This window comes from Electrophorus electricus, chromosome 17, assembly GCF_041902795.1.
Source record: "Electrophorus electricus isolate QZ-2024a chromosome 17, ASM4190279v1, whole genome shotgun sequence".
Classification (NCBI taxonomy): domain Eukaryota; kingdom Metazoa; phylum Chordata; class Actinopteri; order Gymnotiformes; family Gymnotidae; genus Electrophorus; species Electrophorus electricus.
This window is the reverse complement of record NC_137513.1, coordinates 3,121,585-3,147,500: the sequence shown is the minus strand read 5'-3', so window position 1 is coordinate 3,147,500 and position 25,916 is coordinate 3,121,585. Positions and strand designations below refer to the sequence as shown.

General features: G+C 46.6%; 1 protein-coding gene across 1 annotated transcript in view; it reads right to left on the bottom strand.

Annotated features, from left to right (window-relative positions):
- The window catches only part of grik4 (glutamate receptor, ionotropic, kainate 4), a 217,597-nt gene that overhangs the window by 50,889 nt on the left and 140,792 nt on the right, over positions 1-25,916 (bottom strand). The window contains exons 6-7 of the mRNA XM_035534393.2: positions 15,986-16,164; positions 9,231-9,284 (exon numbers count right to left, since the gene is read on the bottom strand). Of these exons, the coding sequence (XP_035390286.2) occupies positions 9,231-9,284; positions 15,986-16,164 (233 nt within the window). The remainder of the gene's footprint in view (positions 1-9,230; positions 9,285-15,985; positions 16,165-25,916) is intronic.

The window sequence follows — 25,916 nt, the reverse complement described above, 5'->3', positions numbered from 1 at the left end:
AAGCTTGAGATTGCATTTACTGTGCTGTAGTATTTGTACTGTACTGATTATATTTACTGTGCTGTAGTACATATATTTACTTCCCTGTAAAGACCACCTAGGACTGGTTCTGTCAGAACTTTCTTGTCATATCTTTTCAGAGGAAGCTGAAGCCATGCCTTACTCAAAGCTGCGGCGACAGAACACAGCAAAAGCGACAGAGATGTTAGCACCTGCATATGCTTGACATTTAACTTTAGCTTTGTGTTGTGCTCTGAAAGGCTTGGTGGATCCGAATTTAAGGCAGACTGCTATGACATCGCACTGTCAACACTCTCCCCCAGAATTTCCAGACCTTTTTTGGCAAAAAAGGTTAAAAAGAACATTACTTTTGTGTCAGTAAGATGTCACATGACACTGTTCACCCTCTGTTTTTTAGTCACTATGACCCCACGCTGTATGATGTATGATCTCAGGGAGTTGCACACATGGCTGCAAGACTCCTCATGTGCTTGCCCAAGTGTTCTTGAGTCAAAGAGCACATCCCACATCAGAAAAATGCCCCAGCAAAGACAAAAGACACTTCACCGTGACAAGAGCCTTAGGTGGGCAAATTGATCATCTTAATGAAATGGAACAGAACGTCAAAACAAAAGCTCGGGGACGAACACGCATGAATAGAATAACGTCTCGTTAAATGCTCCGGCAGTGAGGGGCGAAAAGGAAGAGGAGCTGGGAGGAGCAGCAGGGGGACGTATCACCACCGGCGTGAGAGGAGCAAAGGTTAGCCAACAATAGCTGGCCCTCCCTCCACGGGGCAAGATTCACGTCAGCAAGATGAGCGGGGAAGGAGCTTCCAGAGCTTGTGGCACTCAGCCGTGATGCCTGATTAACACACAGCTGTTCAGAGCGTTTGACGAAGCAGGAGGTTCTGTCCGCGTCTGACCCTGAGCCGGGGGGCAGGGAAATGGCGCAGTCCATCTCCTCGCGACGTTGCCCACGGCCACGCGTGAGCGGTCACAGTTAAGAGGAAATACAGCCCCACACTTGTCCGTTTAGATCAGTTGAAAAAGGCGAACGCGCGTGGAAGTAATCGGAGATAATGCCCTCGTCAGCAGGGTGCAATCAGGCCCCGGGGGGAACAGAGTCAGCAATCAAGCCGGCAGACGCTAATCGATAGGCGCCACGGCCCCTGCCGTGAAGCCGGGCGGAAACGATGGCATCCGCCTCTTTGGAGAGGCTTGTGCGCGGCACCGGCCGCGTCCCGCCGAGCCCATTTACAGCTGATCGTGCTCGTCGGCGCAGAAGTCGCGGCGTGCGGAATTACCTCGAGAATAATAAGACAGCGCCTCCTGCAAGCTTTCATTACTGCTTAAATGGGAAAGCATTAAACACACAAGTCCCCGAACAGGAGCCACATAACAGGCTTCCCCCACCATGTGCTCGTGTGGTCCAATACAGCACGGCTTTCGGCATGAACGCTACTGATTCCAGCACAGGAGAAGGCCATGAGGCCTCTACACATGAGCAGTGGTTCACACCTGTCAGATAAAACATAAGAAGGAAAACTGCTAAACGTTTACTGCGACTTCATAAATAAGTGTATAATTAATGGGACACCCACCACATACAGTTACTACTGTATTTAGTGAGATGATCTGCCAGTAGAGGACATCTGTGTGTGTGTGTGTGTGTGTGTGTGTGTGAGACGCTTAAGAAAGATTAAGTCGTACAGGCTATAATTCTCCTCATCTGCTGGGGTCTAGGAGTCTTCAACACTTCAGCCCAGTGATCAATAGACAGGACAGTGCTCGACAGCAAATGTGAGTGTGTGTGTGTGTGTGTGTTTGTGCTCACATGCCAGAGGGATCAGGGGAGAATTAAGTACACAGGATGGGTACTTAGAAAGGCCCCCCAAAAAGGGAGAAAATCTGAAGAAATATGTGTGTGTGTGTGTGTGTGTGTGTGCATTGGAGCTGATGACTCAAGGTCATCAGATGAGCTGGCAGTGATGAGGCCTAGTGCTGCCACTCAGCAATGAGACATCTCTGTGTCTGCCCTTGCACGCATGTGGATGTGTGTGTGCATGTGCGTGTGTATGTGTGTGTGTGTGTGTGTGAGTGCGCGTACGCATGAGGGTGAACGTCAAGCACTTTTCCCCATTGTGAGCTGTGTGACGATGACGCATCTGGCAGAGTTCGTCAGCCATGCGTGTGTGTGTTTGTACGTGCATGCACGTGTGCATATTGGGCTTGCTGGGTGAGGAAATGAAACATGAAGAAGCAAACAAACAGCAGGGTGAGGGTGTTGGGAGGCAGCGTGGAGCGGGCCTTCTCCGACTCTGGACCAGTCTCCTCATTCCCCAACCCTACAAATGACTTCACACCTCCTGACTGGCTCCCACCGCCCAGCTGCCACGAGTCATTACACCCAGTCCAGGCTGGACCTGGAGGAACACAAATCACTCTGATGGCCCCCATAACGGATGGGGTGGCAGGAGAGAAAGTGAGAGAAAGAAAGGAAGATGGAGAGGGAGACAGAAAAAGAGAGACAGAGAAACAGAAAGAGAGAGAGAGAGAGAGAGAGAGAGAGCCCCTTCTGTCCTTGGCTACTTGAATGAAGGGTATCGGAAGAAGTGTCAGACCTCTTCTTCAGTCTGTTACTGAAAGCCCACAAGGACCCGCCCCCACAATACTGTCCCCATATGTCCTCTCCAGACCAGTCCGGACCGGTTCAGATCCGTGTCCTTTCCATCCCTCCATAAGCACCAGCTGACTGGAACTACTACTGCTCTGTGCAGCTTGCTCCGGTCTAAACGGTGTGGTGTTTTGCCCTGCGGTCAGTGCTAAGCGCCAACACAGCAGGGACAGACTGTGCCAGCTCCCTGGACAGGTGGACGCGCGTGTTATTTGATAGCGGGCGACCTTCCCCCTGCGCCTGTCCTGCCCCGCGGCCAACGCCGCACGCAGCACATGGCCTCTCTCAGAAGTCTCTATCAGACTCATTTGTTAACGACAGATTCTCTGGGAAGTGCTTAATTCGTCTCCTGGGGGGTGTTGTGCAGCTCATGGCTTTGGCACTCTAACGATGGCCAATTGATGGCCGTAATTATTCACCATCTTCTGGAGCATCTCACACAGTCGCCTCGTTAATAGTCCAGCACAGCACATACAACAACACGAACACACGCATATGCTTGCCACACACGCAAAGCTGCACAGAAATAAGTACACACACACACACACACCAGTGGCCCACACATTCACAACATACATGTAGAACCAACACACACACATTTGTTTTTATACATTTGCTGTGTCATAAAATCATAAATGTTACATTTTAATACTGTAATGTAATACAAATCTATTCAGCATAATTCAACACACAACACCCAATCCTAACCTAAGCCACTGAAATTCTTCACCCTTTCAATTTTTTAAGAACTATTTTACTTTGTCGGGCCCATTTTGCTGAAACTGACAAAGAAGATCTAACCTGAGATTAGTTTTTTACATAGTAAGGAAGACTTTCCTAGAATGTAATAAACATACAATCCACAAACATACGAGATACGATTAGCGAGTGTGACATTGTACAGTAGCTGAAAAAAACACTGGGATGAAGAAAGAAAAAATATGTGGAAGAAAGACTTGAAGAGAGATAAAGAAAGAGTGAGAAGGATTCTGGGCTCAGCTGACTGATTTCCATTGCAAAGTTATTCCAGTGCATGTCTGATGTGATTCTTCTCTTCTCTGGTGTGAGCGGAGGGGCTGAGGAGTTGGGGAGTTGAGGAGTTGGGGAGTTGAGGAGTTGGGGAGTTGAGGAGTTGGGGAGCTGAGGAGTTGGGGAGTTGAGGAGTTGAGGAGTTGGGGAGTTGAGGAGTTGGGGAGTTGAGGAGTTGGGGAGTTGAGGAGTTGGGGAGCTGAGGAGTTGGGGAGTTGAGGAGTTGGGGAGCTGAGGAGTTGGGGAGTTGAGGAGTTGGGGAGTTGAGGAGTTGGGGAGTTGAGAAGTTGGGGAGCTGAGGGATGGAGTGGCTGAAAAGATCGGGATTGAGGCCTGAGGCCTGAGGTAGTGAGTACCAGTGAATTAGATGGCCATTCTGTGTTCTGTTTCCACCCCATTAGTATTCCTGGGCCTGGGCTGACACCTACTGACCTGCTGAACTCTCCTTGGCCATGCATGGAACTGCCCTTGCACGCACACACACACCTACAGCTGTTTAACAGGCACACCAGACAGGCAGAGAGAGGTCTGTGGTAGCAACGTTTGCAAATCGGCAAAACACAGGAGAAGGCGACTGCTCTGAAAAATCTAACACAAACTGCACCAAAAAAGATGAAAAATACAGATAGATGAATTGTAATAATAATGAAATAAATAAACTAAAGTCCATGCAGTAAGTTAACAACTTAAAGTAATATAGTTCATGTGAAAGATTTGTGTAGACTAGGCAGAAATGATGTAACAAATAACAACATTTCATACCCAAACCAGGCCAGTGTAGCAGGTCTTCCCCTGGGGTGTAACGCAGCCAGGGCAGATGGACACACAGCTGGATGTATGTATGTATGTAGGGGGGTTTGTTAATTTTACAGCCATATTAGTAAGTTCATATTAGAAACTTAAAGATATGGTTAAAAAATATAACACAGTGCAGCTTGAATGAAAAAATAATTATATAAATATACTTGGTTTATGTGTTTGATTTGCCATCTTTTCAGTTTTATGTCGGCTGCATATGGCACATACTGGAGATTAGGCCTGTTTTATAACTACATCAATGCACACACACACACACACACACACACAGGCTCATGGGCACCCAGTGGCAGTCAACTTTGACACATGCAGCAGACTGAACAGAGATGAGGCTCTGTGTAAGAGATGGGACGCCATGCAAATGGCACTGAAATGATGCAATACCCAGATAGAGATGATGATATACTCACACACACACCGCATGCACGCACACACACACGCACGCACGCACGCACACACACACGCACACACAGGCAAACGCAAGCATTACGTTCAGACAACAGAAGGGCTTATTCCACAGAATAAGTCACTAAATCACCTGGCTGGTGCATTTCTGCATCATCCCACACAGAAACAAACTAAAAGCAAACAAAGTGCTTAGTAAACACGTGAGGTCGGGTGGGATTATGGATGGGGTTGGGGTGGAGTTAGGTTTGGATGGGGTTGGCGGGTAGGTTGGAATGGGGATGAAGATGGTTTGGATTGGGTGGGGTTTGAATGTGAGGCTAGAGCTGGGACTCTCTCACTTTATACATCTCTCTCACACACACACACACACACACACACACACACACACACACACACACACACACACACACACACACCCCATCGGCCTGTTTTTCCTTCATTCTGTCATTCTCTCCGTTCTTCTCTCTCCACTCCACTCCTTCTCCATGTCTCCTGTCGTCTTTCTGCATGCATTTGGCTCCTGGAAGGGACCCTTCATCACGTGGCTGTTGTCTGCTCAGTGCTAGCTAAGCACTCGGCATGCTTGTTTACTTCCTTGGTAGATCGTGTCCCGGCTGTTTATACAAGATCACGCAACTTCTCCATTCATGACACACAAAAAGGCACAAAAGCCTCTTAATGACTCACATTTCCAGCAGTTGGATGCTTAACCGGAGCGACGTATATATTCATCGGTGTATCCCCTCCCTCTGAACCAGACCCATAGCCTTGGTCCTACTAGCACCACACAGCCCACTCTGTCGGGTGAACTACAGGTGTACACACAGCCCGTTTAAAACTCGCATTTTGGGGGTACCGATACACACCGAGTGAAAATCTGTGTTGTGAAATAAAGGATCAGACTACTACATCTCAGTTAAAACCAACAGAGGAGCTTGTATGTGCATTCAGGTCGCAAGGCCCATGTGGTTACGTGCCAAACACTGGATTCCTCCTGTTCTAAAATCTTAATTGATGTCTTTGAAGGCTGTGTTCACTGTTGTCTGTGAGTCATACTCCTCCTATGTTTCCATGTAAATGTTTGCATGCTCGACTGAGCTATTGCTATCTCTTTGCCCTGCGTTCTCTCTGGACCAAGCATGGCGTGTAATGTCTGCTCTCATTATTTCGGTGTCTCTGAGCCAGCAATGAAGAGATTTCTCGGGTTCACCGAGCCACGCAACTTTCTGTTTACTTCCATCATATGGGTTCACATGCCCTTCATCCAGGCTGTTCAGTGCAACCGTGCTTTCCTTCTCCAGAAGCTTCTATTATTGACATTCAGAGGGGAAAACAAACCAAGCCGAGGGTCCGCAGCACACGGCCAATCAGGCGGGTCCGATGGGAGCTACAGGCTGACTGACCACATGCTGGACGCATACAATAACACAGGAGCATGAGTCAGCAGTCTCCTGACGCCAGCTGCCGGAATTTCAGACTTTAATATATACAAATGAACTCTCTGAACCTGTTGAGTCGCCACTTGGGTGCTCAATAACACCAGCGAAATGGGAGAAGCTGGTGTTCTTTAAGGATTTATGAGGGATTTTTATTGATTTAATCAGCCCCTTTAATTCTGGATGGTTGGTGCAGGCTGCAGGCGCAAGCACTCGCTGCTCCAGAGCTGCGGATGACTGACGAATGACTAGACTTTGCCAATACGCCTCATTTCCTGAACGCAAGGAGGCGATATTATTCAATGTCCTATTCCTTTTCCGTTATAAAAAACTGGGTTCCTGATCAGCCCTGTTCAGGATTTTTTTTCCATTTCCTCTCTACTGGCTACAGTACAGAGGTCATTATTGACCATGAGTTATGAGTGAAGCCCTAGAGCTCCAGGGCCAAATGTCAGTATGTTACTTTTCCTTCCCAATAAAAGGCTGGTGATTTCTAGACGTACTCCCGGAACTCGTACTCCTGGAACACGTACTCCCGGAACTCGTACTCCCGGAACACGCACTCCTGGAACACGCACTCCTGGAACACGTACTCATGAAGTCTAAGGAAACACTCACCTTAGCAAAAACGAATGATGGCATCTTCCTGATTTGAGTGTCAGAACCTCACTGTCAAGACACACAATGTGACTCAGTTCCAATGTGAATTAGCATTTTTTGCTTACATGTGGACACTCCATCGGAGTGTAATGTTACAACGGTAACTGGGCACAAGCCTGCAGTTGTAGTTGCAAGAGGAATGCTGTGATAATGTGGCATTTTTTCCAGAGTATCAGAGGGGAGCCTGCCTTTACCATCTAAAGGATGCAGAATCCCATGTCTCTGAAGACAGGTGGAAAACAGCCCAGGTCTCAAACCTAAAACACTCCAGTAACACTCCTCACCCCTGTAACATAATCCACGAGCCCAGCGCTGTCCAGGGACGTCTGCCCATCCAAAACAGCGGCAGTGATGGGTCACCTGTGATGGGTCACAGGTCACCGGCAACCACACAGCCAGAGAGGTTCCTGGTATCCCAGGACTAGAACTAAATGTATTTACTCCTGTCTTGTCATTACTACAATTAGTTTCCTGAACCCAGCGTTTAATGGGAGGTGGTGTTTGGGGGCGGGGAGTACTCACTCTTCCTCTGTGATAATGAGTTGGAGATGGGGGCTCACAAGTGAAGATTAACAAACACGAAGAGTGAGGAACAGACCGGAGGATCTCAATTAGATGGGATTCATACTGCTCAGTAACACTTTAATTAAGGTTTTCTTAAGGAACTTTTTTAACAGCAAATGTTAACATAGAAAAAGTGATCGTTAATAAGATGAAAGTCATGCTAATGAAGTAAATAAGGCCTGCATTTATAATCTGCCAAGCTGCCCATGAGAAAAGAGACTACGATGAGCATGTGAAGACAGCTGGAGGAGACCTCAAGGGGGACAGAAGGTGCGGAAAGGAGGGAAACCTCACGTGGTCCTGAGTTTGAAAAATGTTAAGAATTAGAACGACTCCGTTAATATTATTCATCAGTTTTTAAATGCTGAAGCTCTTGGATTGTTAATGGTAACTATCACTGTAAATGTTAGTTACGGGAAGTTATGTAACATAATATAAAGTGTTTGCTGTGGAAGCCACTTCCTGGGAAAGAATGAAATAATCATTCCTGCTTTCCCGCGCTCCTACTAAGTGAAACCAGGGGTTCATCTGCAGGGCTCGTGCGCAACAGCTGAGGGTGAGTTCTGGATTCCTTTGATTCTCTGCTACCAATCTCTCTTGAATCAGATTGGGGAATCATTTCATAACCACTTGAAAGTGCTCAAACAATACATCAGCCAGAATCACATGGGATGTAAGTAATTCCCCGACGGTATCACTTCAAGTTAGCGGGAATATGAAACTCTCCTCACAGCACTACACCTTCCTCAGCTGACCTCCGATTGCCAAAATATTAAAAATATTTCACCGCAGCTCCCGGGTCACAGTTTAGTCTCCGTGACTCACAAATGGCCACGTGAGCGATGGTTTGTGTTCATCTCACGTTCCCCTTCAGACCTCTCAAGCCTGTGGCAGCCCCTGAACTAGTTTATTTTATCTCCCAGTGGTCCCACTACAGTGCTGAGGTCACGTCAGCAAGACGAACGGACCCCCACTGTACCCACCTTTTCAGAAAACAGTTGCCGCTGAAATGAGGAGGGAGGCCAGACAGAGGAAGAGGGGCAGGGGTCACTGCAGAATCAAACAGCCCCCACGCTGTGGCCGGAGCCCACGGCTACACACTGTCCTGGACAGCTACTCTTCAGAAGCTGCCCAGGTCACCTGGATTAAAATCCCAGAGGAAAAAAAAACAGCCTGCTTGCTTACGCCTGGCTCTGAAAACTGTCCTAAATAAAAGCTTCAGTTTCTTCTCTTAAAGAAAGAGCCTTTAATACTGCAACAGTGCCTTTTCTGAGTTTGTTTGCATAACAGATGCACGATGCAGGAATGTAAACAGCATGGGAAGTTTTAATGTTGACCCTAAACAAAACCAGTCTGTGCTGAGATTTCGTTGAACAAAAGGACAGAAGGAACCCAAAGCTTGGCAGAAACGTTCTTAACGAGCACTCTGTTAACGAGCTCCACATGAGAGGCACGTGAGAGGCACGTGAGAGGCACGTGAGATGCATGTGACAGACACGTCAGAGGCACATGAGAGGCATGCGAGAGGTACGCGAGAGGCATGCGAGAGGCACGTGATAGGTAGAGCTGAAAAATGCCCTCGTCTGCATGAGGCACTAGTGCTACTACGTCCCGGGAAAGAGGAGCAGACTGACGACTTACCAGTGAAGTGAAGATGTAGGTGTAGTACACAGAGAGCATCCCCAAGTCTGAGGCCTGGGACACAGGGGAAGAGAGAGAGAGAGAGAGAGAGAGAGAGAGAGAGAGAGAGAGAGAGAGAGAATCAAAATCATTCCATTATTAAACTCATAGTGCAAGCCTGATTTTCTTAACAGTAGTGCTAAGGCTCAGAAACACGGCACACTTGGTTTTCTCTGAGAAGTGAGCAAGGCGTGCGTGAGGTGGTTGTTTTCGCTCTGTGGGAAGGCGGCGAGCACAATGAGCTTTTAGAGCCGTGTTCGGCGTCAGATTGGAGCTGAAAAAAGACAAGTGCCCCTTATCCAGCTGAGCCTCCCTATTTCTGAAGACGCCACTGTCTCCTAGGAAACAGTCACAAAACAAAGCATTTAAATCAAATGTCACAGTCATTTGTGCGTGCCTGTGCACATGTATGTGCATATGGTGTGCGTGTGTGCCTCTGTGCGCATGCACCAGTGGGTTCATGCAACTGTAGGCATGTGCACAGCCTTCACGTGTGCTTGTGCATGTGCGTGTGTGCAGGTGTGTAATGGCGTTTGTATTGTCCTTCTAGTGCCTGTATAACGTGGATGAGTCAGTGATACAGAAGGTCCCCTTCTTCAGCCTGACCTCAGCGTCATTAGAGAAATAAAAAGATATCGATTTCCATCAGCCTCCAGTGAAACAGAGATGCATTTCCTGTTTACAAAGGAAAGCGAAGTAAAAGCTATGCAGTCGTTCCAAATAAGCTCTCAAATCTTTTTCTTTTTTTTTTTCATAAAGTCTTCCATGAACGTGGTCATTAATCATGCACTCCAGAAAATTATGATCAATAGCAATATGAATTACACTGCAGAGAGTCAGTGGAAGTGAGAAAGCAAGTGAGATTGAGAGAGTGAGAGTGAGACAGAGTGAGCGAGTAAAAGCGAGAAAGAAACGAGAACGAATAGTAAGAAAGAAAAGCCTAAGAGACAGCCAGTAATTGTTGAGACATCTTCAGTCAGTCAGACCCTGACTGAGGGTTTGAGTTATACTTTCTGTTATTATTGTCCTACCTTTCCCCTTTCCTGGTTATATTAATGTGCTTTGGCAATAACGAAACTTAGAACATTCACGCCAGTAAAGCATTCTGGCAGTATTATACTTCACACATGACTTGACTGTGTCAAGCATGTGAGAGAGTCAGAAAGATGGAGATAGATAGATAGAGTGAAAGATATAGACAAACACAGACAGAGAGAGAGAGAGAGAGAGCAAGAGGAACGTATTGAACCAGACAGCACTTTGGTGCCAGGCCAGAAACCGTCACCTTCTTTTTTTAACACCGCAACTGAGCCAAACAGCCGAGAGGAGAAGAGCGTTGCTCAGCCCAGCTCAGAGGACCAGACAAGAGGTCCATCGAACGCGTCGTTCTCCATCCTTAAACACGGACGCGTTTATTACCAGGTGCGCGTGGCACTCGGAATAGGCAAAAGTGGGCATAATCTCCAGCCTCCTGACAGCAGAGAACAAGTCCGGTCCAAAGTGGCTTGTTGGAGCAGTCTTCTTCACGCAGAACTCACACTCCTAACCGTGAACTCACACTCCTAACACCTGTTTCTCTGTCCTCATATCGCAAGGCTTGAAGCTTCCAAACCTGCCTTGACAGAACTGAAGTGTGAGATTGGCTTCCTTCTTCCGTGTCAGGTCATGCGTTTTTTTCCAGTGCTAATAAAAACAAAAACAAAAACGTTCCTGATACTTTTCTCATTCGGTTTTGCATGAATTACCTGTGTGAAAGGCTGTAGCCTCCTACCTACTGTACCTATTATAATGTGGAGCTCTGGGTCTTACAAGTGGCTCTAAGTGGCTCCCTAACCCTGCCTCCTCCCTCTGCAGGAGGGCTGCCCCTCTCAGGCTTGGGTGTATTCGTGTTTTAAGCAATTACTGCTAGACTCAGTCATTATCATTTTACCACAGTATCAGTTAATTACCTACCCCAGTGACCTACCCCGCCAGCCTAAGCTGTGCTAGAAACTGAGGTTGGAAATGAACTCAGGTCAGGCTATTAGCCACATGTCACCCCCAAGTCTTACAACAACTTGCAGGATACTGTAAAAATCATACTTTGACTGAACAGTTTCAGTTTTTCTTAGTTGCATGGAGTTCTTAAACAATTTTCCTGACAGTTCACGCAAACCCTTAGATTTGTAGAACACATGCAAACACAAATCATATTACTTTCAAAAGTCTAATTATAACATTTGTGTGCTATTTCCAAGAATAACGTGTTAAACTCGTCTAGCAGGAGGGGATATTCAGACACCATTCTGGGCTCTTGTAGTCTTAAACACTGCTGGAGAACTATTCATTCTGCAATAAGTGCTTCACATACAATAACGTCTCTGATTCCCCTCATCTAATTACTACGCCTTTCATGAGTCATTGTCTCTTTTTCTCTGTGTGTGTGTCTGTCTGTGTGTGTGTTTGTAAATAATGTGAAATTGCAGGACTGTGGGTTTAACAGGACCAGAGTTTGAAATCTTCTTTTCTCAATGGCTTCAACCCTTTCGCCCATTTAAGAGTCATCCTTCCAAAACACATCTCAGAAAACTGTTTACACATAAACGCTAATGACTAATTGACTAATAAGTGATTATCATTTTGGGATCATCCAGTGTTCATTTAAAATTCTCCAAGAGTCTCCAAGAGTTTGGTACGGCAAAGAATTTGGTCTGAGGCATCATTTGAGCAAAACACAAGAAACGGCATACACAGAGGAAACATTAATGCTACACGTGGGAAATCTTTTCTCAGTTCATGTTACATTTACCAAAATGATCTTATCATTCTTGGCACTGAAAGATTTGTTAGATATTGCAACTCTCAATAGTTTCATCAGATTCTGATTTCTCCATTTCTACAGGCCAAAACTTAGACGTTTTAAATGTTGTCCGTCAGGTCAAGCAGATAATTTTATTAGGATCAAAAATGGAGAATTTTATTTTATCAACGTCTCTACATTGTCTCTGTCAAATGAAAAGCATAAGATCATGAATTAATTGAATTTTGATATTTTTTGTTCACATACCAACAAACAAGCATCAAGGAGTTCAGCTGTTGTCTCCATGGAGCGGATTCGTTTTCCACACGTCATTTGGCGAACACTAAGACGGCTGTCATGCCTTCTCCTCAGCAGGTCTTCTGTCTTTCCACTCCGGCAACTCCCTCACCTCCTTCAGAGTGACTGTCGGGCTTTTCCTTCCTTCCCTGTCAAATGTCCTTCTCACTGGGACAGCGGGTTTGGCCAGACCGCCGACTCTAGGAAGGCTCAATGTTGTACCGAGCTTCTTCTATCTCAAAACGACTGAGCCCGCCGTGGTCCTGGGAACGCTCAAAGACTTTGTATTGTTTTAGATCTTTGCTTTGATCTCCGCCTCGTCACCGTTTGATTGCCGAGGTTGACACACAGTTTCTTGGATTCCGTGGCTGGTTTTGTCCTGACAGTGCAACATAAACTCTCGCCCTTAAAGACACAAACATGTGCCTCTCCAAATGACAACAGGTGGACATCAACTAGAGGCGTTGTAGAGGTTTAGACACATCTCAAGAATAATTGAACTGACCACAGTCTGGAGTTCCAGAGAAAACAGTCCAAATACTTTAGTGAATAAGAGATTTCAGTTTTAAACTATCTAAAAACATGTTTTCCTTTTGAAAATATAAGTGAATAACTGTAGACCGATGGGTAAAAATGATAGTTTATCAACTCAAAACCAAATCCACAACACCATAAAGTCTGCAACAAGTACAGGGTCTGAATGCTTTCTGAATCCACCATATAAATGTGTGAGTCACTTCTCTAAGGGGTTAGGAAGTGTTTCTGGTCGTACAGTAATCCACTGGGGTTCGGCGTTTGTCTGTGCGATGTCTGTTGACTGTTTTGGAAAACAGCGAAAAATTAACGTGAATGTGAATAGAAGCACATTTGCAAGCTAAGAGGTTCACAAATGAAGATTCCCCATGTCCCGCCGTCACACGGAGAAACTTACTGAAACGCTCATTTCATTCTCAAAACAGCGGCTCAGACTCTGACAACACAAACGCAATTCGCCGCAGTGCTGTTTCCCGTCTCAGTGCATTACACAGACTGCAGATGTTGAAGTGGACGTCTGTAAAATGGTACGCAGCTGCCATCAGGTGGGCGTTCCTTCACTTTCCCTGTGATGTACTGGTCACACTTTTCTCAGCTGGCCAGCTTCCCCACGCACAGACACGTTTACTCAGTGGGTCAGTCACAAGCACATGCTCTGCCTGACTGTAATCATGGCAACATTGTGTTTATCAATAGATAACGTGTCCTTTTGTTTCCAGTAGTGTAATTCTCTGCTAACTAAATAATAAGACCCATATTTGTGTGCACGAGGCTTTTTTGAGTCTTTCTGTAACTTTTGTAAGGTCTGACCAGCTCTGCCATAAACACGTCATATTTATTGTATCCGTGTTTATACTACAATCAAAAGGGTTCTCGTGATTTGGTGACGGTGTTGCATCGTTTTCGAAACTGCACTCAGTGTTTTGAGGTTAGTGTCCCGGAAAATAAAAAAGAAAAAGTCCTTCCTGTAGCCAAAAGCACCTGCATAATAGACCTGCACATCAAGTACTGGGAGACTAATGGATTTTGCCAGATGCATCAGACCAGCAAGATGTAATTAGGTGAAGATTGGGCCCACTGCTTGGGAGAAATCTGGGGAACAAACAATTAAACCAAACCAACCACAAACACCCCCCTGAAGTGAAGGTTGCATGGTTCAGTCCGTACCCAAAAAGGGCTGAAAAGCTGGTGCTGGTTGAGGCTAAGAAATTAGCCAAGTCTGATGACATGAGCATCCTTAGGATGGAGCCTTTAGCTTTATAATGCATATTTCATGCTGTGCTTTGAAGTTAAACAATGACATGCATAGGGGGTCTACAGCTAAGCGCGTGAGTGAGCAGGAGTGGGAGGAAAGTATCTACGGTAGCCAAGTGTTTTCCCAGCTTAGGATAATTTTGTCCTTGTGTAAGTATTTTATAATGTAAGATTTGCCCTTGCAATTGACCATGTAATTGAATCCTGCAGCCCAAGCTGGTGCACGAGAGCATCAGTGTGGATGTTGGCAGCTTCACTGCACTTGGCTGCTGCGCGCTCCTCACCCACTGGAGCCCAGCCAGCTCTCCTCCCTCTGTTCCTCGGCTCTCTCTCTCTCTCTCTCTCGAAGAAGAAGAAGAAGAAGAAGAAGAAAGGGGGAGACAGAGAGAGAGACACGGCGCGAGGGAGGAGACAGGGAGGAAGATGGGGAAAGGGAGACAGAGACAGAGAGAGACAGAGAGATGGACAGGCAGAGATGGGGACCGAGGGAGACAGGAAGAGAGAGAGAGAGAGAGAGAGAGAGAGAGAGAGAGAGAGAGAGCGAGCTGGAGTGAGGGAGATACTAAGAGGTGGTTGAAGGGGGAAGGGCTGTGGAGTAACAGAGAGTGAGAGACTAATGAATCCTGCCGCAAACCGCACTGCTCACAGGCCAAGCGGTGTGCCCGCTGTCACCATAGCAACAGGAAAAAGCCACAGAATGGCCTGTGGCAGTCATCGGGTCTTTTGATTAAGGCAAAATGGAGCAAACGGCGGGAAATGAAAGAGGACACGGGACGGCAAATGAGAGTGGCATTCCTCAAAACTTCACGAGGGGGGCGGCGAAGGAAGCAACGGTCTCTGGAGATCCATGAAGGAAGCAGAGTGATCCACGGATCCTTACTGCAAACGCAGGACTCCGGTCGTGTGCAGTGCTCGCGTGGAAAACAAAACAGTGAAAGCCACTGTGTCGCAGCCCTGTGGGGGTTTGAACCTCCAGAGGAAAATGAGCCTAAGAGCTCCTCACTGACCCTGCGGTCTGGGTGGGAGGCATCACCCTGGGTCCCTCTCTAGCTAGCTGGCCAATCAGGGGGCTGCAACGTCACGTGTACAGCACAGGAGATAGATAGCGCTCTCCTCCAATCACGGTTGGCCGTGGCACTGCATGCCACACGTTAGCCCTTCCCCTCCTAGATACCAGCCGTACTACGACGGAGGGAGACGTAGTGGGGCAGCAGGGTGGAGCTGGTAAAAACCAAAAGTGGGAGGAAGACGTTTGTGGTCCCTGCCTTGAAACGGGAGAGGTAACGATGGCTTTTGCCATGGGCTGTGGAGGAGGTTCCACAGTCTGTCAGCCCGCCTCAGGTCCCGCCCTCTGCTCCTCCCTCAGCCACTAATTGGCCCGTTCCTGAAATAATGAGGCATGCTGTAATTACGACTCAGACATATGCTGTTGAGGGCCCACGCGCGAGTTCTACCACCTCCCTGTCTAATCGGGCCTCCTTAAGTGGCCAACCGGCTCAGCCCGCAGGTGCCGGCTTGTTATGGAAAAGGCTTAACGAAGTGGGGCGAGCCGGTAGCGCTAGGCCAACGTCATGGAGCGCCGAGCTGATCAATGAGCTCGCTGTACCTGGACCCTCACGCCTCACAGCGGGACAGAAGACCCAGAAGCTATGCTCTCCATGCTGAAGACGGTCCAGAACCCTCTCACCGTCCTGCTGCCACATGCTCGTGGGCCGCCAATCAAATTCTGTTCGGCTTTAAATCACAACTGTGATCACCGTGCAAGATCTTGGCAGCGGTTTGCCTCACGAGATGCCCGGTTCCTCCCCTTTGTCTCTCATCTGTAAAGAAGCGTGTCCGGTGCATGTCCTACCCGCTCCAGGATGACGTGAGACATGGTGGCGTTGGCGTCTACCACGATGGTGGCCGTCTTGTCGTCGCGGATCTCTTTTAGGAGGGGGGTGGGATCCTGGCTGTCGTCCAGCATGCGGACGGAGAGGGTTTCCTTGGAGATGAGAAACTGACGCAGCAACACCTCCAGGTTTAATAGGCCTTTTGAACAGAGACACACAGGTGCGCACACACACACACACACACATTCACAAAATCAACGAATGAAGGCTAACGTCTGCCTCTGCCACATGCAATATTTCATCTCCCTCCACTGCAATCCTCGAGGCTAGAGAATGCGCTCCTACTTAGAGATGCTCTTATTAGGAAGGTGCTACTAACACTCCAAACAAACAGGGCTACCAAAGCTACTTTTGTGCATTATGCCTCGAGGTCATTATCTTAAAAATTCCATGGCAGGGTTTGTCAGAACAGTGCAAGAAGTCACACAGGACTAATAATGTTTAACATAAGCGGATATAGAAAAGACACAAACAATACCAAACCCCTGAAATCAGTACCAGAGAATGCGCAACAGGTATTGTGTCCTCGAGGACTTACAGGGTACTTGACATCTTATGCTGTGTATAATTACATATCGGCTCTGGGCCGTGAGGTCTCCCAGGGTTCCGCGTGCCTCTCCACAGCCCTTACTCAGATACATTTAAAGTTCATTGCTGGAAGGAAATGTGTTTTGTGTGTATGTGTTAGTTTAGCCCAGGCGTGCCGTCTTTGTAACGAAGCTGGCCCTAGTGCTGCAAGGCGCGGGGCAGGACGTACGGACTCGCTCGACGGTGAAACACATTTATTAACACAAAACACATATAACACAAGTGGCACTCACGCATACCATGTACAGTAGACATGACTGTACATGTAACAGTAAAGGAAGACGTATGCACATTAATGGGAACTACACAACCCAACGTTACTGCAACAGAGCCAGGAGTTAACGCACACGTAGCGACAATGACTAACAAAGGGAGCACTCGCGGACAGGGGTTTAACCCCCTAATGCGCCAACGCCCCCTAGCGGGCAAGACCAAACTAGCATACTCTTAACTGGCATAACATCGAATATTCTCGTACAGTACAGTACATTTATCAACATAACATTTCTTAGGACTAACACAAGTACCTGCTTACAGATTTTCAGCCGTCTACATGCATCCGCTCGCCAGAAATCCCATGCTGAAGACACCGTGTTTTTCGGGTAAATTTCCACAACAACGTGCCTGTCCTTATAAGTGGCCTTTTAAAACATTCTCCCGGTATAAGATAACTTCAGATTTTGTCATAGAAAATTCAATTACCATCAAAACAACTGCGTGACATGTTTAAATGGTATAGAGTGTTAGTAAAGTTCTTTAATTGCGTGCTCACTTCTTTGCGTAAAAACACGTGTTCGGTTCCTTCGTAAGCAAACCCAAAATACGCAGCCTTTGCTTAATGTGATAACAACAGTAGGTGGATGTGTTTAATGTATCAGATGTATTCTGATTGAGTCCATGGAAACGTTTAGCCTGAGCAGAGTGGTTGGAGTCTTTGGAAGCGAAACTCTTACAACCGTTTCTATTTTTAACAAGCAAAAGGCCAAATGAAAATGACCAGAAAATATGCTTTTATAAAAACAAGAAGTTCGGGCTTTACGAAGTTTTCTGGCCACGACTAGACGGCACCCGCTATAGTGGCAAACGAATAGAAAATCAACATAAGAAGGAAGTTCTGATGTTACACAAATATTACGAGACAGATCATTTCCTTTCACTAAGTGAAAACTATTCAGGGAGAAAAGTAATAATACTAAAATCCTTGGACGTCCCACAATTACACGCAAAACAGTCTCTTGTGAAGAAAGTCCGATTGAGACAGTCCGTCTCTGTAGTGTCACGTCTGTAGTTTCACGATAGGGCCCCTCCCCCCAAATGTGTGCATGAACATTGGAGCTGATGACTCAAGATCATCAGATGGCAGTGATGAGGTCTAGTGCTGCCACTCAGCAATGAGACATCCCTGCGTCTGCGTGTGTGTGTCCGTTCGTCTGTATGGTCACTCCCTCCCTGTCTTAACACACCTGCTCCTCATTGTGTATCGTTATTGTGCATGTATACAAGTCTTGTGTTTGCATATGCGTGTTGTCGATGTTTAACCTGGTTAGCTTGCTAGCCACGTATCCATCTTTGTTTTGTGTTACAATAAACTGTTTCGTTGTGTTCGACACAATTCGTCCCCGCATCCTGCTTTGCCTCGCCTCGTCACATGGAACTCTTACTCCGTCACCGGGGAATAAGTATGACGCGACACAAAGGGCCAGACAGCTTTAGTCTTCTGAAAGATTCCAGAATACACAAAGGAAATGAAACAAAATCTTGTTGACCTTTCTAAATCAGGTCGTATCTTTTCAAAATAGCTTCACATTTGCACGGTTAGGACAATGTTGAAAGAACTCGAGAGTTGCAATGATTGCTGGATTCGTAATGATCACTGGAGTTCCACATTATATTATACCTCCACATCATATGCCACCACCGTGCCAGCAAACTGTTTGGAAGGCTTTCTAGAAGAAAAGCACTTTTATTAAGACACCAAAAATATATGTCACAGGGCATTATGGGATCCGTCACCGTTACTGCATTTTAGAACAAAACATGGCCGTGTGTGTCAGGAGTCTAATGCTTGGCAGAGCACTCCCAGAGCACCCCCAGAGCACCCCCAGGTCCACACAAAAAGGCTTTACTGACTAGAGAATGAACCTTTTGTGGTTTCCGTAGTAAACACGGCCGAAGACGTGCAGGGGGAGCAGAAAACGATTCAGAAGCCGCCATTCCGGAGCATCTGCAGAGATAACGGATGACAAAAACTGTCTTGGATTTCTTTGTATGCGTCCTTGTATCTCATTCATCACTAGTAAAGAAGAGAAGGCTGGTGTTATCATGGCAGAGGGAGAGTGCTCCCAACATTAATGCAGAGGTCACATCTGGGTTTTTAAGAATTTATTTAGTTGTGACATTGTGAAGCAGGAGCGAGATACGAGTGATGAAGTCAAAAATGGTTTCATTTGCAAAAGCAAACATGAAACATAAAGGCTTCATCATAATCTTTTCAGAAAATTGCCTCAGCAACAGTCTCTATGGAGGTTAGGGACATTCAACAGTCTCTATGGAGGTTAGGGACATTCAACAGTCTCTATGGAGGTTAGGGACATTCAACAGTCTATGGAGGCTAGGGACATTCAACAGTCTATGGAGGTTAGGGACATTCAACAGTCTATGGAGGTTAGGGACATTCAACAGTCTATGGAGGTTAGGGACATTCAACAGTCTCTACAGAGGCTAGGGACATTCAACAGTCTATGGAGGTTAGGGACATTCAACAGTCTATGGAGGTTAGGGACATTCAACAGTCTATGGAGGTTAGGGACATTCAACAGTCTCTATGGAGGTTAGGGACATTCAACAGTCTATGGAGGTTAGGGACATTCAACAGTCTCTATGGAGGTTAGGGACATTCAACAGTCTCTATGGAGGTTAGGGAGATTCAACAGTCTCTACAAAGGCTAGGGATGTTCAACAGTCTCTATGGAGGTTAGGGACGTTCAACAGTCTCTACAAATGCTAGGGACGTTCAACAGTCTCTATGTGAAGTTCTACACTCAGGCATCTGTGGGGATTAAATAAGTGAAATGATGAGGAACAGATGTGTGTGATTCAATAAACAGGTGATTGGGACTTGGGAAGTGGATGTGTGTTGATTAGTGGTTGTGAGGGCTGACTGGGGCATAATAATAGTTTGTGTATACACACACACACACACACACACACACACACACACACACACACACACACACACACACATATATATATATATATATATATATATATAGAGAGAGAGAGAGAGAGAGAGAGAGAGAGAGAGAGAGAGAGTGTTGGCGCAGAAGGAGTGAATGCCAAATGGGACTGGGGAAAGTGGGAGTAACTAAAGATCACACACATCACGGAGATGTTAACTAACTTCCAATATTCTAAGCTAAAACTGTCACAGACTGCTCCTCTCCCATACGTCACGTGGTACGGCCGCTACATGCAAGGGGTCCACACGTACTGTAAATGTCTGTTTTGTAACCACGCCCCTTCAGGACTGCATACATGTGCACAGGGTTTATTGTTAAGTGTTAATGTGTCTATTTAATCACATTTTTTCTTCAACAACAAAATTAAATAAACATATTAATGTTCATGTACCCTTATTGTTAATTGCTTTCTGCAATGTAATTTGTATTGCATGATTGCTCAGATATTTACTGTATTTAAAAAAACCTTTTTTTTTACTTGGCTTACATTTATCGTTCTGTGTATTTGGTCTATGTAGGTTTTATGGGAGTTTTGTAGCCTATATCTTACTTTCAGATATGGCTGGACACGCAAACACCGCCCCGCTGTGATGTCAGTTTTAGAGCATGTGGTATTATATATCACATGGTATTATGGTTAAGGGATTTTTCTTGAATATGAATACATTATGTTGAATGGAATAACCTTCCCCAAAATGTTCAAGACTCAGACAATATTTAAGGCTAGGCTGAAAACCTGTGAATCTGTACAGTCAAGCATTTTATTAAGTACTTCCCATCTTAGGTAAAGGTGTAGATCTGGGGGTCCGTGGGCATGGAGAGTTCTGGTAAACTGGGATGTTATGATGCTGTCACTTCTCTTTTGTCTCTGTGGAGTGCAGATGTTCCAGGGTGCTCTCATGCCTGTGGTTCCTTCTGGCTCTTTCCTTTTAGCTGTGCTGCCATAGTAAGATCAGAGTCCATCTTTGCACATTATAGTTCCATAATTTACACACCCTCGTACCTGGACATGCTTAATAATCTATACTATCTATTTCAGCCGAGGTACACCTACCGCTGATGTCCTGATGTTGCTGAGCCCCAACCCGTCTCAGCTGCCTCGGCTACTCCCAACACCCTGATGCCCCCCTGCTGTAGCCCACCACACCTCCACCCCAGCCAACTACTTCTCCGTGGCCCTCGACAGACTTTCTAATGCAAGACGTGTTTCGGACACACGCTCACCTTCGAAACGAGACTAGGACTCGAAAACTGGAAGAGACATTCATTGCTTATTTCTGATTTCTATTTTAACAATTGATTTACTCTCACTACTTATTCTGCTCCTTATTGTCTATATTGTTACTATTGTGGGGTCTGTTGTTGGCCAGAGGAGGAGCCCCCCCTTTGAGTCTCGGTTCCTCTCCAGGTTTCTTCCTCCTGCTCCAGGGAGCTTTTCCTTGCCACCTTTACCTTTGGCTTGCTCACTGGGGGCCTGAACTCAGACACGTGTATAAGCTGCTATGTGACAACGGCTGTTGTAAAAAGCGCTATATAAATAAATTTGACTTTGAAATACAAGTCATTACACCTGAAGGTTTAGAAAGGACTGTTGTGATAAATGGATTTTGTGTGTAGGACAATAAGAAATCTTAATGAACAACGTTTAGCAACAGGCACCAGGTTTATGGGCACCAGTGTTTTACAGACAGGTATCAATTTAATTATTTCTATTCTGAGATTTAGCAGCTAAGAACATCCTGACAAGGCCACAGATCCATACAGTAGCTATAAAATATTAAATTAAAAATTCCAAAAGTGGAAAAGCAAACCACCGTTGACGCCCACAGTGGCTGGACCTATCATCACCGGTTGGGCTTTGGTATGTTGAGATGTTCTGCTTTGGTACTGGGTGTTCTGACCCGCTGGACTCGGAAGGCTTTGGTTGCTGCCGTCACGCAGCGCGAAAGCCAGAGCTGCGAGTCCCAGGCCGTCGTGTCCGTCACCCAGCGTGTCCCACGGGGGATCTTTGATGAGACCCCCCCCACCCCCAACCCTTGTGCCGTTGCACGGCAGCACGTGCTATTTCACGTGGCCTGCACTACATTAGGCTGCACTGCCAGCCCCAGCGGTTCTGACTGCTCCTCTCCAGCCAAGGAGGAAAGGCATGCGGGAAAACCGCCCAGCACGATGGGACTCGGGATGAGAGAAAATGGAAAAAAAATCTTTCAGAATGTCATTAATTTTTTTCTTCTTAGAGAGTGCCAGCCGCTGGCTGGGGCTTGTGACGGCCTGGATTAGTAGTCGGACTCCCATGATGCAGCCTCGGACTCGGTGAAGCAGGGATGGCTGGTGTGGGGAACAGCAGCAACATAAAGGCGTCTGTTACACTGAGTCTCAGATAAACACAGCAGTGCCTTTCAGTGCCAGCTGCCCATCACCCAGCCTGGAGAGCTCAGCAGGCTGCACAATACTCCATATTTACCTTACATAAGCACTTTGAATTGACGCTGTGTATGAATAGTGCTATACAAATAAACTTGCCTTGCCTACAAACACCCACACCACAAACACATGCACACTTAAACACCCACAGCACAAACACATGTACCCTTAAACACCCACACCACAAACACACGCACCCTTAAACAGCCACACTACAAACACACGCACCCTTAAACAGCCACACTACAAACACACGCACCCTTAAACACCCACACTACAAACACATGCACCCATAAACACCCACACTACAAACACATGCACCCATAAACACCCACACTACAAACACACGCACCCATAAACACCCACACTACAAACACACGCACCCATAAACACCCACACTACAAACACACGCACCCTTAAACACCCACACTACATTGACTATTTTCATTGATTATGTGTCTATAAGAATCACTAGGATTTGCCAGAACCTAATTAAAATGCACGTAAATAGTCCCATTTAGATGTTACTACAATTGACTGTTAAAGTTTAACAAATTAGCATTGAAATCATATTCTAACCAGAACACCAATAAAAATACATCTCTCCCTCACTACAAATGTTCCCTCTCTACCAATGTTTCCTCACTACCAATATTCCCAACTATCAATATTCCCTAAGTATCAGTGTTTCCTCACTACCAATATTCCCCAACTATCAATATTCCCTAAGTATCAATGTTTCCTCACTACCAATATTCCTCAACTATCAATATTCCCTAAGTATCAATGTTTCCTCACTACCAATATTCCCCGACTATCAATATTCCCTAAGTATCAATGCCCCTCACTACCGGTGTTCCCCAACTATCAATATTCCCTAAGTATCAGTGTTTCCTCACTACCGGTGTTCCCTAACTATCAATATTCCCTAAGTATCAATGTCCCTCACTACCGGTGTTCCCTCAGTACTTCTCAAGATGGTTAGTGAATTATAAACAAAAACTTAAACACAAATCACACAACAGCAACACAAGCTGTTCTTTTAGCTAGCCACAGGTCGAAAGTACATTAACTCTATAATGACTGTTAATAGAAAATTAAATCAAAATACGTAACATGAGAGTCATACAAAATGAAAAACATAAAGGATTATACTTGCAGTGAAATTACACAATGAATGTAATGTTAATGGGTCATCGGTATTTCTGCAGTCATCTGGCTGAGGGCGTTCATGTATTTTAGTCATCTCCAGAAGTGCGTGCTAGTTTCTCCAGCGTGTTATGTGCAGTTGCTTAGACCAGCAGCTTCATCCTTCATCCTTCTAGCCCTCGTCTGCTGGGTGTTTGTCCATCTCTATTTTGTCTCTTTTTGGTTTTCAACTAAAAGCATTAAAAGGCAATTTTTGTTTCCCACATGGGACCAATCAAATGTCTCCTTATTAAAATCACATTTCAAAATATTCGTTTTTTTTCTGTCGTTGTGGCACATGCCACCACTCCACACACACACACACACAGACACACACACACACACACACACACACACACACACACACGCACACACACAGACACGCACACACACAAACACACCCCTACACTCATATGGACACACAAACACAGGCGTACAGTGTGTTCACATACCACCCACACCCACAAACCCACACCCACCCCCCAATCCACACACCCACACCCACACCTTTCTCTGCAGAGCTGGAATTAACCACGCCAGGCTGCATAAACAGTCTTCTGCAGTGTGACGCGGTGTATTCTGCCAAAGCCGCTGTGTGCCTTGAGCTCTCAGACTGCACGCGGTGACGTCTCAGCCGTGCGCTCTGACCTGCCGCTCTGAGCCAGGCCAGCAAAGTGAGCACACACACTGTACAAGAGCATAAAAACATGAAGCGCAGCGCTCTGATCTCTCAGCCAGCTCCCAGCTAAAGGCGAGCTGACAGTGATGTGCAGCCTCCCACGTTGCTTCAAATCCCCCCTCACGTTATAGGTTGAACATCCTCTGCTATGCGATGCCTACTGTCCTGGGAACGCGCCTCCTCCACCTGCATCCTGGTTCCAGTGGTCTAAGGAGGCAGAGGGAAGCATCCACGTCGGAAGGAGCAGTCAGCTCTCCACCAGCCATCCCTCCATCTCTCCACCCCTCCACACCTATAGCCCTTTATCTTTCCATCTCTGTCCCTTGCTCCTCCTCTTAACGAGGGGGGGGGGTATTTCTCTTTGTACTGTTTAATAAAGGTACATGTCAAAATCCCATTTCGTCCCTTCTCACAGCGAATGAAGTGTCTGTTATGGAATGAAAAAAGGCAGAGCGAGTCAAAGCGAGAGTCTGTCATCCCTCCCGCACTTGTTCACGCACTCGTTCAGTCACGCAGCAGTAAGAAAATGAACGTACACCAAAGGAAAACAAAGATCAGCTCAAGCGCACAGAGCTGGTCGCTGGAACGTTGTGTGTGATGAGGCGCTTCTCCCCCGCAGCTGCGCGCTGTAGTGAATATCCGTGTTATAACAGAGGTCCTAGGGAGCAGTGTCACAGGACAGCTGGGTTAAAACACTCTGCTCTTTCTTCATTTGTAGGATTATTTATTAACCCCCCCCCCCCATGTATAATCTCAATCTGATGCTCTCCAGACAGGGATTAAATCAGAAAAGGCAAACCTGGTCAATGTAAGATTTATACCTTATTATATATTTATATTTATATAATTATATATTTATATATATTTTTTTTACCTACAGTAATACACAAGTAATGGAAATGTGTGTGTGTGTGTCTGACAGGAAATCAAACTTCAATCAATCTCTGAAGTCCAGGGTTGCCAGGAGTTCAGAGCTCAACCCTGAAGGCTTCGCCCACGGTCCTGTGGCTGGCCAGTACACTGGGTGGTCCCTCAGGTCTGCTGCTCCTCTACCTCAACACAGCCCATATTCCATGCTGATGAGACCCGATACTAATGCTACAGCTGTCTCACCCCACGTCCTCTGGAATGGCAGCTAGCCCGGAGCCCGGAGCCCAGAGCCCGGAGCCCAGTCCAGCCCGGGCCATCCCAGACCAGCCGTGCACCCAGAGCCCAGAGCTCAGGCCAGCCCAGCAGTGTGTGAGACTTGCGGTACAGTGCAGTTAACGGTGCTGTAGGTTATCAGGACGAATAGATGAGTTCCAGCTCTGACGTGCAGGCCAGAAGGGAAGAAATATTCATGAGTGGGTCACGCTCTATTAGGCTGTCACCAGTCGGGGTGATTAATGGGTCTGGTGCACCCAGAGAGAGAGTGACAGAGAGAGAGAGAGAGAGAGAGAGAGAGAGAGAGGCCGACAGGTCTACTACTGAACACAGAGACACTAGCCTCATCTGCTGTCTCCAGTGCAGCGCCGTAGGGGTAATGGAGCAGGGCAATCGCTACATCCCGTGTCATTTCCTGCCACCGTCGACACCCACGCTCCTATTCTGCCGAACGGCCACGCTGCCCTCCTCCAGACGGCTAGACTCCCACCACCTCCAGGGCCGGGCCACTGTCGCGTTATGAAACATGAGGCGAACATGCGGTAACACACCGGTCGAACAACTATTTTTAAGCGTACTTAGTCAAAAGGACAAAAAGTCATTTGAAGGCTGTAAAAGACAGGCAGAGAG